The sequence below is a fragment of the Adelges cooleyi genome, unplaced genomic scaffold (assembly GCF_023614345.1).
Source record: "Adelges cooleyi isolate 19-005CV unplaced genomic scaffold, UGA_ACOO_1.1 ACOO_flye_CR_arks_rails_tigmint_CR_PRNA_376, whole genome shotgun sequence".
Lineage (NCBI taxonomy): Eukaryota > Metazoa > Arthropoda > Insecta > Hemiptera > Adelgidae > Adelges > Adelges cooleyi.
Window position 1 is genome coordinate 3,344,120 of NW_026096053.1, and position 16,375 is coordinate 3,360,494.

General features: G+C 34.1%; 1 protein-coding gene across 1 annotated transcript; it reads right to left on the minus strand.

Moving 5' to 3' along the window:
* Positions 1-7,046: 7,046 nt before the first annotated feature.
* Positions 7,047-7,756, minus strand: LOC126840679 (segmentation protein fushi tarazu-like). Its single transcript, XM_050576572.1, has 3 exons — positions 7,655-7,756; positions 7,143-7,577; positions 7,047-7,072 (listed from the first exon to the last, which is right to left on the minus strand). Exons 1-3 carry the CDS (start codon positions 7,746-7,748, stop codon positions 7,047-7,049), a joined length of 555 nt encoding a protein of 184 aa, XP_050432529.1. The 5' UTR covers positions 7,749-7,756.
* Positions 7,757-16,375: the final 8,619 nt, after the last annotated feature.

A 16,375-nucleotide genomic window follows, 5' to 3' on the forward strand; every position in this document is an offset into this window, starting at 1 on the left:
AGCTAAAAAATATGTAAATATTTATTCTTGTTTGAGAAAAAAACAAATAATTTTACACCAATCGAATTGCAATAGGTTCTTGCTGTAAAAAAGTTTAACTGCAGGTAAACATAATTACTTTTTCATTTCGGAGACGTTAAAAAAGCGCATTTTTTCTCGTTGAAAATTACTGAAATAATAATGAATCGGTAGGTAGCAAGTATATTCGACCTTGTGTGTGTGTATACACCGCGGTTGTTTTCTAAAGGGCTCGTCGCCAGTATGGGGTCATTGCAAACCATTACCACCCCAATGTTGCATTTTATATAATATATATACACACACACAAGTTATTGTCTGTACATGTATATTGAACTGTTTTTGGTCTTTTCAATAATGATTCACACGCAGATAAACTATTCAAACTATTCACAAAATCTAGCAAACAATATTATCTGAAAAGCAAGTCGAGTTAGGACATTATTAATTACTGGACTAAGGTGAAGATATAGAACAAACCATAGATCATAGTTAGCGTTTTGCTAAAAACATAATATAGTACTTTTTTTATTGAATATTTATAGACAAGTAAGTTGACTAAGTTTAATCCAAAGTGCTGCCAAGTCAGCGGTATTATATATGAATATAATTTTTTTTTATTATTGCTTATAACTTTTAACTATTTATTTTTACAATTACTAACTTAAAACATAAGTATCATTAGTGCCCGTAAGCCGGAATCAATAAAAACGAGCTAAAAGTACTATTTAAAAAAACGGTCCAATCTATAGATAAAAAGTTAATTAAGAGTTGATGTCATCTGAATATGTATTTTTAAAAAGAAAAGTTATAATATTATTATTATTATTGCTGTAAGTAACATGGAATGGTTTAATGGTGGAAAAGGGTCGTCCGGGTAATGTATATAACACAATGTAATAATATGGCAAATTATTATTAACGACTTAACGATATAATATGGTTTTGCGCGCGGGACATTATAAAGTTAGCCGCGCCCTAATCAACCGTAACAAATTGTCTAAAACAAAACAAAAAATTAATACCGAGTAAAAAAAAAAATTCTTTTTAAACTATAAAAACGGCCTAGCTTCAGAGTGAGTGGAAAGGCGCTCGTTTCCGGCAAAATGACCAGATGCATGTCACATGCTCTCATACTGCAATATATAAGAAGCACTATGCCCTTGATCTCCGTTTGCCGATAAATTTCTCAACGACCTAATAAAACGGTCGTAAACAACGGGACCCGTTCTTTGGCAGTGTATACACACGCATATGTATATTATATTATATTATGTGCTACACGTTGCTCCAGCCTCTCCCGCCATACCGGATTCCCCCAATGTGTTAACGATAATTATATTAAACACTAAAAAAAACTGTTAATCATTATTTAACTCTCGGTCGACTCTATAATAAACAGCAATATAGACAGAAATCTCAGAAAATCCTGCAAAATAATTAGAAATAGGAAGTGTAGTTTTATAATTTTTTGTTTATCAGGTTTTTTTAAAGTGGGATTTGTAAACGTTATAACTGGTTTTATGTTCTTAATTTCTTTATTATACATTTTCCATGTTCATTAAGAAAAAAAAAGGTTTAAAAATATTTAAAATTGTTTATCCGCTTATCCGCAGAAATCCTTATTCTTGTATTATAATTAATGTAAACGTTTAAGTTTTAGCATTGGAACTAAGTTTTGTGTGAAAAATTGTCTGTATTCCTACCCCCCCCCCTTACCCCCTTGTCTGACATTCCAACTCATTTAAGTTTACAGATTAGTGTACAATTTTTTCGTAAACATTTTGAAGTCATCGGTAATAAAAGCGTTTTAGGCTTGAACATTGAAAACAAAAAATTCTCGAATTGATTAATTAAAAAACAATTTAAATGTAATACATAATGATCTTTTTTTGGGGGCAATCAAAGCGAAACGAAAACAATGAAAAACAAAAAAAAACGAAAGTGGAAACGAAAAAAAAAATTCAAAATGGTTTGTGTGTGTGTGTGTGAGTTGTTTGCCTGTTGCGAATATTCATCCATCTTTTATGTATTTGACAGCCCTTCAACGGTGCTGGCGGCGGCCGAGGGAGGTGGGGTGTGTGCCAATACCGGGGCTTCGTGTCATTAGTCAATGCGCACACAAGTATACTTATATATATATACATGCGTGTGTGTATATGCTGTTCACAAAACTTGAGTGACAATCCGCCCCTTCCCTTTTGGCAGGGCGAGAAAATTTAAAACCCGAACCGCGTACGCCACTATATATGTATATATAGTATATACTATACCACCACCACTGCTGCTATGCTGTACTGTTGTAAACGCACTTTTACAACATTCGAAATGAACATACAAAAGGAATTCTCTTAACCGAAGGGTCTTTGTTGTTGTTGTTGTTTTTTTTTTACACTCATTTCGACACTAATGACATTTGTGCAACCAAATTTTTGGCGTGCTTTTACGCCCGACTTTACTTCAGTAGTTAATACTTTTAAACGTTTTAGCGGCCGTCGCAGCCTCAAGACGAATAATTAGATGTGGCCGTACGGCGGTGATGGATTATTTTTATTATAATTTTGTACACCTACCTACTGTATACTGATTTATATTATACTGAATGGGACCCCCTAAGCAAACGGGCGGGGGAGAACAACCCTCGCAGTCGATAACCGTTTCTACTTTTGTATTAACCGCGGCCAAGAAATTTTCATATTTACATCATTTACAATGTACGCGTCGCGTGCTGTCGAAGCGCTACACAGGGTGCGACTACAACAGCCGGACCGTCACCATATAACTATTAACTCTATATATATATATATATGTGTGTGTGTGTGTGTACCATATCGATAGGCTGTGATCTTGCCCCTGCGATCGGTTTGCCAATATTTTTATGGTATATATTAAAATTTAAAACCGCTATTCGTGTACTATGCTTGTGTGTGTGTGTAAGGTATACATTTGATAGGCCGGGTTGGGTTCAAGGGTAAAGTCTCAGAGACTTAAACGAATGTGTATGTTTTTGTTGCGGTATACTACCATTTCGAATATATAGTGTTCAGCGACGCCAATTTTTTTTTTAAACTCTAAGACAATGTGTGAAAAACGTTGAAACATAATTTTATGATTTAATTAGAGACGATCGCAAAATATAATTAATTTTAAATCAAAATATTTGTCGGCCATAAACAGTAAACGTATATATTTTAACAACATGTTCACTGTTTGTTGATGCTATTTATGCGAGTTAGGTATAAAAGCAACATGTGATATTTTGTAAATATCAATTTGACTACATTAATAAAATCAATTTTTTTTTATACAAATATCAGGATAGACTATTGCTCTAATTTTTTTTTATAAAACTTAAATAATGCGTACAGATCTGATGGATTTGCTAATGATACACGGCCTGCCACAGAATCTAAACATTAGAATAAAAAATCATTTTTTAATGGTTTTGTTTACGTACACACACGGTAACGATTTATAACAATTTCGGGTTATATGCATGACGTGCGTGTGGCCGTTTAAAAGCGATCATAAGTCATTGTTATTCGTCGGCATAGTTGTATTAATATTGTTATTATATTAAATTATATATATATATATATATATATATATATATACATTTATTTGCTCAGGGTGCTCAAAAAAACAAGGGGCAGCTGATTCGCCATGCAGGGTGGTAGGTTTAGATTGTACCACCACAGAGTCGTATACTCTATAACCCGACGCGATCCGGTCACGGTGTTTCCGCAGGGATAGTGTCTGACTTCGCAAAACCATTAAGGAGATAACGTCCCTCAATGTATGTGCAACACCATTGTTCTCCCAGTGTAAACATATCGTACAATATAAATGAATACGACGATTGTAAATAATTGTTTTTTGCAAATGTTTAGGTTTTTGTCAAATTAAAACACTACCCGTTTATCATATATCATACTTAGTATTATACAAAAAAAGATTCTGTTGTTTAGATACATAATATAACTAAAATGACCAAATAAAAAATGAGCTGCCCAATATCACAGAAAAAACCCATAGTTTGTCTAATTAAATTTTTAATAAAATCAACTGTCTGTTTGATTTTTTAAAAACCAAGCCTTGTTCAATGTTTATGTAGTATTACAGTTATAATTATTTTTGACCGTAACTATCGAACGCTGTCGTCTATGGTATAATAAGTAAGATTTATTTTAAATTTGATGTAACCAAAATACGTTAGCCATTTTGCTACACGTTAGTAACACATAACCGACTTACAGTAAACAGATTAGAGTGTATATATATATGTATGTATATTATATTTAAGATTTATACAGTGGCCGTCGGGTCTTGTCGTGAAAGCATATTCACGCGAATGTTTAAACTAATTGTGTTCGGTCGAGTGGCAAAACTTGTATAATACAGCCAATGAGTTTTTAATGTTGGTCGGCCTATGAAACATACCATCACTTTTTTCTAATGCGGGGCAAAGAGGTATATAATATATAATAATATTATATGTATAACGATTGTACTTGCCGCCATAACGATGACGACGATGACACTGTGAAATTCAGCCATCACACTGTGTGACCCACATGCATGCCCTAAACTGTAGATCCGCCCTTATGTGTATATATTTGGTTTTTTATATTATTGCAATTCCTTAGTGGTTTAAGCAAAATGCTATTTTTTTTTTAACGTTTTACCTAAACAATATAATTAGCGTCATTTGGGTGTAACTATAATCACGAGTAGGGAAAAATTATTTCCATTTAATAATTTGACATATTAATCAAGGTGGTGAGAATCAAAATGGTGTTAAAGATTTTACAAAATGAAAATTGCAATGTGTTCGATGGTTTGTTTCAATACCCGTCTCAAAAGTGTATCCAAAAAATTACAAACACAAACCCAGATTAAATAAGGTCTACCAAATATTAGGTTATAATTAAATCTATATATAAAAAAAAGTCACTTGTATTCTTTCGGTTTTCATCATTCCAGTTTTAAGATGTTATGTGTTACACAGTTAACAATTCAGTAAAACACAATTTTTTTTATTTATTTCTCAAAAAAAAAATCTGCTTTTACATTTGTCCCATTTGTTAACTCACCTTACTCTAATTAACTACAAGGCAAGGCATTAACAAGTTAATAAGTTTAAGTTATTAATTTTACTTCACTTACTCTGCTAATATTAACGTTAGAATAACGTTTTTTTTTAAATTTTACACAGTTGTTGGATCTTTTGTATTCATATAAACATCATTAAAACTTATTTACTTATTAGTAAAAAATAGTTTAGCAATATTAATGAGAGAAAAAACGTTTTTTCAATGGTTTATGGTTAAACAATTTTTTTTAAATTTATTTAATTTCATCATTGCTGTCTGAGCCTTTTAAAGTTATTAAATATGAAGTATTATTTATGCGTTAGCACAAAAAAACGTGGTAAAATTAATGTGTTAGCTCAAAGCTAGTATTATTATCTAACCTGAGCAGTTTTTAAGTTGATATAAAATCGTGTTTCCTTTAAAATATATTAACGAGTAAATAAAGGATAAATTAAATGTTTTGATTAGAAAAATGAAATAAACCAAGTAAATTTTGAAAGCATAGGAATATTGGAAAAATATCATTCGAGTTACTAAGCTAGTATTAAGCTAACCATTTACCTCGACTTGCCTTTTAAATATTATTGACTTAACATGCATGTATCGTTCTATTAATGTTAATGTTCTACAACATAGAAAATATTATACTTCCTAATACCGTGTGATTGTTTTCTAGATGAGCGTTAATCAAAGTCCCAAGGTATAATATTATGTTAAGTAGCTGAATGCAGAATTAGTGACTACGGTAAGAGACTTGAGCGATACTGACACACATTACCTGGGAGATCACGGTACGCACAACTGTGGTGCAGCTGCCGGTTTGAATACAACAATATGGTCACGCAACAGCGGGAGAGCACATAATATATGTGTGTATATATTTTATAGATTATGTGTACTTGTAGAATATACACCCTGTATACGACTATAATGTTGTCGTTCTCAGTATTGACAGAAAACTGATATATTATTATAAGTACAAAAAATAAAAATAAAAATATTTAGAAACTGTAAAACAACGTCACACGTTCGGATATTATTTTGTTTAATTGTTTTTTATTATTAAAAGCACACAAACACACTTAAATGGTTATAAATAAATATAAATATAATATATCTCACAAAATACAACATAATTTTGATTTTTTTTTTTTTTAAATAGTAAACGAAAAATAAAAACTACATATTTTGTAGGCAAAACATAGTTTTCATATAATCTTACATGATGACTTTAGTCCGTTTCACGTGCATTGTACAGTAGAACATTATGATAGTTTCTAGGATGGATGCCGGGCCTTAATATTTTGGCCTTTATCGATGACAAACGTCGGACAAATTGACTAGACATTTTTTAAGCACCATGCAGTTATGATGGGTTTATGTGAGTACAAAGAGCGCGGCCGTGTATCAATAACCGTGCGCTTGCAGAGGCGGTGGACAGTAGTCAGATACCTAAAAGCAACACACGCAAACCTTATTAGTGACCCAATAACAATATAATATTATCATTAATAAACTGAGTGTTATGACCTAACCTATAATGACGTTCTACAACATCGTTAAGATGTGTAAAAAAAAAATCACTCAAAGAACTACAAGACAAATATTCGCTCAAAATAATTTCACTTTACTTTTCTAAAATAATAAAAATCTTCACTCTTATTAATAGAAAACTTAATTTCTTAAGGTAAATAAAATACCTTAAACGGTTCATTTGCTCATGCTTTAATATGTGTTTTTACTTCAGCCCTTTTCTAGTTGTTTCTGGCCAATTACTTTACTCCCTAACCTTTGCTCGCTTACACCCTCATACCCTTGTCACTTATCTCTTACCAAATTTCTACGACTACCTTTCTTAACTTAAGATTTTATTAAAATTTAGTTAAGGTACTCACTTGAGATTCTAGAGAGTGGTGGTGATGGCCAATCGGTAATCTATGGAACTGATCCGGGTGATCGTACTGGAAAACAATAAAAAAACAGACATTTGAAGATCATTTGAACTTTTCTTGGACACGCATATGCAATTACTCACGTCGTTGTAAAAGTTTTGATGGAAGTCGGCGGTAACTGTGGGCGACCACTGACCACTGGCAAGTACGTCGAAGTTACCCCCGTAACCGCCGGCGTAGACTTCTTCTTGCTTGTTCGGTTGCATCGCGGGATAGGCGTATCCTTCGCCTTGAGCTAAGTTGTTGTCGACGACCGGATATCCTGAGACGACCGGTTCGCAGACAAAGCCGCCTTCGGGGAATCCGGCCAAGTCGGTTTGCGGCGGCAGTTCTTTGTGGGATTTCTTCGCCTTCATCCGTCTGTTCTGAAACCATATCTTGATCTGTCGCTCGCTCAGGTTCAGCTCGGCCGACATTTGCTGCCGCTTGCTGCGCACAATGTACTTGGACGTGCGGAAAACGGTTTCCAGCACTGCCGTCTGGTACTTTGAGTACGTCTGCCTCGACCTCTTGCCTGAAAAATCAACTTATATGGTTATATATACCGGCAACCACCCGTGCACCGTCTATCGTGCGAACGCTGGAACTTACCTTTGGCGTCCAGAGGAGCTTCGACGGCGGAGTCTTCGACGGCCTGACACGGTTGCATACTTTGGCTCCAGCCGTGGTACATGGTAGCGGACATGCGTATGGTCGCTGGTCGGATTCCGAAAACCGACTAACCTATAAATCAGTGAGCCGCGCGTACTTGGTGACCCTAAGCCCCGCGGGGTCCGGGGTCCGGCCAACACTATACAGGGGCGTAGGGGTAGATCTATGCGTGTGCCGGCACACGAGGGGCTTGGGGGGGAGGGAACACAATGAACTCGAAAAACAGAAATCGTGTGTGTCTCTCCTTTTGTCACCGGGGTCGGTGTCACCCTTCGCGGGCCATGTGTCCCCCGTTAAACGCTCGTGACTCCCACTGTATGTTTGCTATTTATCTGCCGCCTCCCGGTGCGGTACACACGCGCATACATTGCCGTATATTATTATATAATAGGGGAGAGTGCGAATTTTCTAGCAAACACACAATATGTGAGTGATTCATAATAATTTATTATATGGGCGATATTGTAAAAATTTTGTTCGAACGGCCATACTGCGACGTGCACGCTTCGAGTAACCGAACGGAATGGATTTCACGCGGAAAAGTCCACCTCTCCAAGTGCAACAACCACCCTGTACCGCATTCGCTCGGTTAAATAGATCACACACGAGACGTATACAGCTGTTAGTTTTAGTGGCCGAGTGTCCGGCATGGGCTTGGGATTCTAAAAACTATAAAACTTAAAATTAGTGCTACAAATCAATCATAAAAAAAAAAAATGTAGGTATTTTAAAAAACCTTTAAGTTTTAAGGTTTTTAGTATCCCAAGTCCCCTCCCCCCGATCTCCGTCAATGGATCTTCGTTTGATCAAGACGCGATAATATTTCGATTGTGAATGAAGACATTTCAAAACTGTACAGATTGTATACGAGTTGTGACTTTGTTTTAATACAATGGGGGGCAATTCCGGGCACTTCTTCGAAGCAATAATTCATGTATAATACACCGACGGCGCACACCCCACTGAAACCAATTTGTTAAACGATGAAAATAATGCACTTATGAGCGCGCATAAATCTTTATTTTCTTCGCCTCAGACTCGGTTATAGCTGCAGTGCGGCGGTACCTGTTCTTGTGTGTATACAATATACAATAATAGCTATTTAAATGATTGCACTCGATTGAAATTAATAGAGTAAACAAAAACACACCGCATCCGTAGCTACTGTGCCGTTTAAAATATAGTATAGTAATCTCGTTAATAATATATAGATACTACACCCTCAAGTAGAAATAATCACGGTGTCACGTGTACCTACTTGTCCTATTTTAAAGAAGCATCACGACACAATATATATTATAATAGCTTGCATGTTTTGTATTGATATAATTATAATATTCACATTTTGATCGCTAAAATATCAGACGTGTTGCGTTTTCTTTGCTTGCACCAAAAAAAAAAGGCAATATAGCTGTTACTGAAAAATACAAAATGTCCTGTCTTATGTTTTGGGTTTCAGCGGCTGGAAGTGTGTAAAACGAATTACTTACAAACTTGATACTACAATTTCGGTTATTTGTTTTCACCGAATCGGTACCGATCACCGCCGACATAAGTACCGGAGTGCGAGGGCGGTTTTTTTGGATACAAGCCACATGCGGAAATAAGTCAGGGGTCAAGTTCAATTACACGTTTCGTGTATTTATGTATATTTTATAATTGCCGGACGAGGGTCTAACTCCGTGGCACCCTTTTTACAACGACTCCGCAGCTTCGAGTCTCTATATACAGGGTACCAAAATTGTTGACTTTGGGAATGAAATATGGTTTTCAAACATACAGCAAAATTTGTTCGTGAAATATATTTTTATGTTAGATGCATCAGTGTTATTAAATATTGGCTTTGAATTGTATTATGGTATATGTTTAACTTAGATCTATAATAATATAAAATATTGATGATGATACTTAATAGGAATAGAGCTGTTATAGAGCGCCCGAATAAAAATACTATGCACTCGTTATTGCTATGGTTAATATAAATCAAGACATTTGTTTCGCCAACGCCGTCCGTTTAATACTGATCCTATAAGGCGTTCTCTAAGAATTATTATCCAGCGCGTTCCCCTTTCGGTGTCGACCGAAATGGCTGTAATTAAATGGTACGTACACGATTAGTTTCGTTTATGTAAATCTGTCGTTGCGGACTTAAAGGAAATCTCTATGCAACAGTTGTCGGTCCGTAGGGATTTTTTACGTACAAACCAGAATGACATAAACGTTGTATGGCTTTACCGACACATAATATAATATAATCGCATGTTCTTAAAAAATTCAAATCTAACAATGCAATAATCAATAGTTATAACATTTAAATACAAAATATTATATTCTGCTACTTAGACAATTTATACACATAGCATAGCGCGTTAACCATTACGTTGTAGTAGGTGATAGATAACGTTGAACTCCTCGAAATAATAATATAATATAAGAAGGTCGGTAAGGTGAGATGTCGACGGTAAGGAACATCTGGTGGACAGTGATAATAATATAATAACAATAATAATAATATGCGTTGTTGTCCACGTGTGCATCGGCATTGTATTAAAAATAATATTTTCTTATTATATTATGTACATTATGCAACCACCTTCACTGGACGTATGACACATTATAATAATATTCACGTTGTCGTTAAAACCCAAAAAAATGATACATTGCCCCTGTCTTCTTCGGTTTGTACATAATTGATGCGATTAAACGAAATTCGAATGTACAGCTGTGCAATTGAGCAATGACTGCCTAATGCGCACTAGTCACCACTAAGTAGTGGTATGCAAAATTAATAAACGTGTCCAGTCTACATAAGTGTTGTAGCACTAAGCAATCATGAAGATATAGTATTATAATATATTATACTAGTGAGTACTAAAATATGAAATTATATTTTTCCTATACATACTGCACTAGGGTTAAAAACAGAACTCTAAATTATAAAAATGTCTTATTGCTACAACTTTGTTTTTTTTATAAACAAATAAGTGTAAAATATTTATGTCTTTATTCATAGCATAATGACTTATATTATATGACCTTAACTTATTGACTACAATAATATTCTATTACATAACACTTATAAATTTTTTGGTGTTGGTTGACATGATTTTTTTTCCCTCTGAATAATCAAATGTCGCTCAACTCAAAACCAATCACGGCTACCGCACATATTACTATTCGGTTATGTAGTTTGAGAACAAAATATTATACAATGCAAAGGCGGGTTTGGCCGGAAAACGAATATCTAGCCAGACCTAATCGCGCGTTAAGTCCACCACGCCATATGTGGTGTAAATTTTGCGAAAAATCAAATAGACCGAACGAACAAACCTTTGAGCAGCACATGGCGGATTTTTTTCTACAATAAAATATGCATCTACATATATTATTACATTTATATCTATATTGTTGTAAGGCAACGTCCGCGGTCACCCCGGTCGGGTTTAGTTTGATGTTTTTTTTTTTTTTGGATTTGTCGAGAAAAAAATTCACCCCAAAAAAAAAAATATTATATTCTACAAAACTTAGGTTGGGACAAAAAAAAAATACACACACACACAATTACTATTGTTAATACTATACCGCGGTTAGGTTATTGCCATCCGAGAGGCGACGGTCGGATTTTGCCAAGCGTGTGCAGCAATCAATTTATCATCGGACGTGCGGGCAACTGCATTGGCCTTATGTATGTAAGTGTGTGTGTGTGTGTGTGCGCCTCATACACAATTGTCAATGCGGTATCTAAATTGCGTTTCATTTGTAAATAAAAAAAAAAACTATTAACGCTGTAAAAAAATTATATTTAAAGGAACGATTTAAAATATATACTATTTGTAATGATTTTGAATTTTTTGAAATAGAGAAAAACCTTTTTTTTTTATTAATAATACTAGGTATATTATATATATATATATTATATATACCTAATAATGTATATTAGTATATTTATATAATACTCTTCGGTAGCCTAAACGTTTCCCGTGTACCAGTTCCGACCTTACATGTATTATGTGTTATATATCATGCACCGACTTCGCGGCGGGCGGTGCATCATTTGTGCATTACTTGCGTTATAATATTTGAAAAAAGGTCGTTTTTTATATTATTCTCTCAAAACCGCAGTAGCTCTTAAATTCTTTTTTCTGGTAAACATATTTTATTTCTTCCTTGTACGCGCCAGTTTGCCTTTTATTTGTATTTTATTTTTACCCGGTAGTCGATTGTCGAACAAAATTAAATTGATTTACACCCATCAACGCTAACGATCCGACGGCTTTACATCTCACTATAATAATATCCTATAAAAAATAGTTTGTATTATAAAAAAAACTCATCGGAAAAAATACTTTAACAAGTCGAAAACACATAATGTTACCATTATAATGACAATTTTTATAACATTTTAATAATACACTATATATAATAATATGACTAATCTCGATACATTTTTTAATTAAATCTACCTAACCTAACTTATTCTAACGTCTAATCGCTTTTTGAAGTTTACACATTCGATTCAAATGATTAGGCATATCTGGATTCAAAAACATCACACTCATGTGTAATCAGATCGGCTGACCTCGATAGTCTTTTAATTTTATACACAACTCAAAAGTCTAATAAGTTATGTATATTATAATCACATAAAAGAAGTTACTAAAATATAGTAAAATTATATTATTGTAACAATTATTGGTGTCTGGCTATTATAGGTACTAAAAATTTAAATGCCAAACTGCATCTGATAGAAATTTAAATAACATTTTTTGTTAAAACCACACTGCGTTACTATTTTTAACCATTAATAGAAGCGAGGATATGAATGGTTATAAATTAGTAAATACAGAATCATAGGTTTTATTGTTTAACGCTTAATTATTTTATTCAACCCTTTTTTAAAAAATTGAATAAATTATTATATTCGTAAACACAAATTAGCACACTAGCTATATATATTAGGTAATAACTAATAATAGTATGATGTTTAAAAAAAAATTTTCAAACACGATGAAAAAAAAAGTAATATTGCCAAAGTATGTTTGTGTGAGTGATTATATACTAGACTTTTTTTTTATGAACACATCTGTTCCGAATGTCAATGCGCCATAAAAAAAATGTATAATAGTTCATTTTAAACTTATTTTTCACACTTAGTAATGCGTTAAATAAAAATATATTCGTAATTAAATTAATCGCCAACGATTTTTTTATTGCTATAGCTACTATTTTTTGTCTGTCGAAACACAGTTAGATTAGTCGAGATAGCGACAGTTTTTTTCTTCTATTAGTAGCTTATTTTTAATAAGGTAAAATAAAAACAGTCACCTGAATATTGTAAAAAAAAAAAAAGAAGTTTTATTTGAAACTATGTGAATGATGTGTGGCATATAACTGGTTAACGGTAATACGCCTAAGCGTTGTTGTGCTATACTTGTTTGCATACAATATTAATTAATTATATAAGGGGCGTACGAAAACGATTTACAAGTTTTTCGGACGGTATTATGTGATGTCTTTATACATACATAATTATTATAATACTTTTTTTGTCATTGGTGTTAACACTATCCTATTTCATTATTATTAGCATACAATTGGGGCATATGAGTGCGGCGGGGCCGGTGCAACCCGGACTGTGTTCGACAACCATTCGCAAAAATCCCGTCCATCAATCACTGGTCACCGCCCCGAAAATGTCGCGGTTTCCCTCGCATTGTATTACCGTAGAAGAGTATATGTAGTGATGAAAAAAGTCTGACAACAATAATTATTATCGTAACCCTCCCTAGTATATATAATAGGTACGAATATGTCCCATTGCACATTTTACAATCCTTTCTGTTCTCCTCCTCCTCATGTATGTCAATATGCACACCATTCACACAATAGACAGGACTTAATTTATAGGACTTTACTGTACCTACATCAGACTAAACTGTAATAAAAACCACCACCGTGTGCACTGTACATGTATCATATGTCTAATATAATAAATATATACAAAATAATGGGCGTAGGTTTATAACAGTATCGTAACATTAATAGCGCCGTGTTAACTTACAATCATATACAATGTATATAGTTGTATATATATTATTAGGTAGGTTATGTCAATGCGATCCGGACCGTTCGATTAATGATCCGGAATGGGAGGTCTAATTAATTTGTCACACCGTCAAAACGTCTATCGCCAAACCGACACCGAGGCAGTTATTTTATTACATAGTTGATATAAGGCTCTAGCAATTACTAAAAAAAAAATTTTAATTAGAATATTGTCTAATATTTTCCAAAAAAAAAAACACTACAAAATTGAAATTACTCTAAGTGTAAACTAGTGCAAAAACCTAAAAAACTTAAACATTTTTTTATTTAAAATCCTGACCCAGTGGTTGGGTGTTACATTAATAGCAATTAAACGGGACATTTGCAACTGGAACGTTTCGCATTAAAACAAAAATGATTTTGTTTGTTTTTTATTTAACGTTAAAATTCTTCAGATACAAATAAAATATTATGTTTTATGTTGCAGTTACACCACCCCGTTTTCGGTTAGACACAAATAACATATTTGCCGGGTTCGAACACAACCATTACCGAGTTTTTTTGGGTTTGTTTTGTCATCCGAATTCACTGGAAAAACGGACTGGACGCGCGTCAAGACAACTTCGTTACGGATCTAAGTACGAAATGCACAGTACGGGGAGACGGTTAGGTGCCCTTTGGTAGAATAAAAATATGAAACTGATATCAATAAGAGTCGACAGGATGGCAGGACCTGTCACGGCAGCAGCGGCTCGTCCATTTCCGCGCAAAACGCTTTCCATTCTCAGGTCCGCCCGCCTTTGGTATAACAGTTTTTTACGATTCCATCAATTTTATTCATCTCCCCTCCCCCCCCCACTACCCCTAACCATCCCCTGGCATCAACGTCTATGTACTCTCTACAACGTATAAAAAGCCCCGGCCGCATGATAGACAGACAGACAGACAAGACCCTACTCTTTCTCTCTGTAGCTCTCTTTTTTTTCTCTTTGTAAATATAACGCTCGTCTCACGGTGTCTGCGAACACACAAAAGGAAATCCGAAAACATTTTCACCACTTAACATAATAATTGAAAGACCTTATACAAACGCTATACCGACGAGTGGTGTCAGAACGGCGAAGGGTTTTCTTTTTTGGATGCACTAAGAAAGTGCACTGGCGTTTCGCGAAATTGATATATTACATTATGCTTACCGCTATTATAACGGTATACCGTCATGATGTAGTTATAATGTAGTAGAGTATTATATTTATATAAATGAAAATTAATTACTTCACAACTCTTATAATGAATTCATTGCGTATATATCTCGTGGGAGGGAAAAAGGAAATACAACCGGCTGCCTTGTAAAATTATTATTGTAATAATATTTTTAAAACATGTTTTGACAAAGGAAATCAAATATTAATAACAACAAATGTTATAAAACTATATCATTAATAGAAATATTTGCGTTAATTATTATATCTTAATATTTAATCTACTCAATTATCTACCAAATAATAATTTAAAAATACTTTGCAATATTAAAAAATATCTAGTCATATACATAACATTTCAACGTCAATATTATCAATGTTATTCGTACCCTAAATCTAAAATTGTTAGACAAACTGATATCACACATAGGTTAGCAATTGGTTTAACTTAGTTATGCGCAAAAAGGTTCAATTTTTTAAATTTTGTTATTGCTTCTGACACAGTGTTGATTTTATATAAACTGTGCGATTCCGGAGAAGAAAAACAAAGGTAAATTCTAAATTTTCGTCCAAAATAATGTTAGAATTTCTTACTTTTGTATAAAGTTTCGCTTTGACTTCAGATGTGCGAACAGGAGTTGAAAAAAAATAGCATTAAATTCCTCGACTCGTACACAAATTAATACACGTAGGTACAACACGTATATTCTTTTGGATTTTTTTTTCAATCTTATATTACAGAAACCCCACAAAAGATGCCGTACAGAGGAAACTCGTGGGTTTCGTCAAAGTCGACGAAAAGCTTTCATCGGCTGGTGGTAAGCATCGATCAAACAGAGTTCCGTTCAAATGTGTACGGCCATGCGAAGGTGGCATGGTTTTCTATGTGCAGCAGCGCCCTGGGAACTACATACACATTTAGATATTTATATACATTATATAGTATACCCGCGGTGTTCATACGGGACACATTGACAAGTGTGACAAGTGCCTTTAATTGGCGAACGCTGTTAACGGCCACGGTGGCATATCGCAACGCCCGCGCGCCAACGCAACACACATCAATCGCCGCCCGAACGACATGAATTAATTGCCCGTGAGGTAATTCCCGCTATCCAGAAACCGCCAGCGAATTCATTGGATTCATTCTCCCTTTCATTTTTTAAATAATATTATATTATTCGTTTAGTACCGCGTTTGGAAAAAATAAATACCAACCATCCTAGATTCTCATAGATTAAACTATAGTTTATTTTTTATCACACTGGTCAAGAGAATGTTGTAACAAGGAAGGTGCTTCTTTGCTACCATCGTTATAAAACTATATTATATTTTGTTTTGATTAGATCGGATCTAGTTATTGTGTTTACCGCTATTACTGGTAAAATTGAATTATGTTTATCGTTTTAGTAAA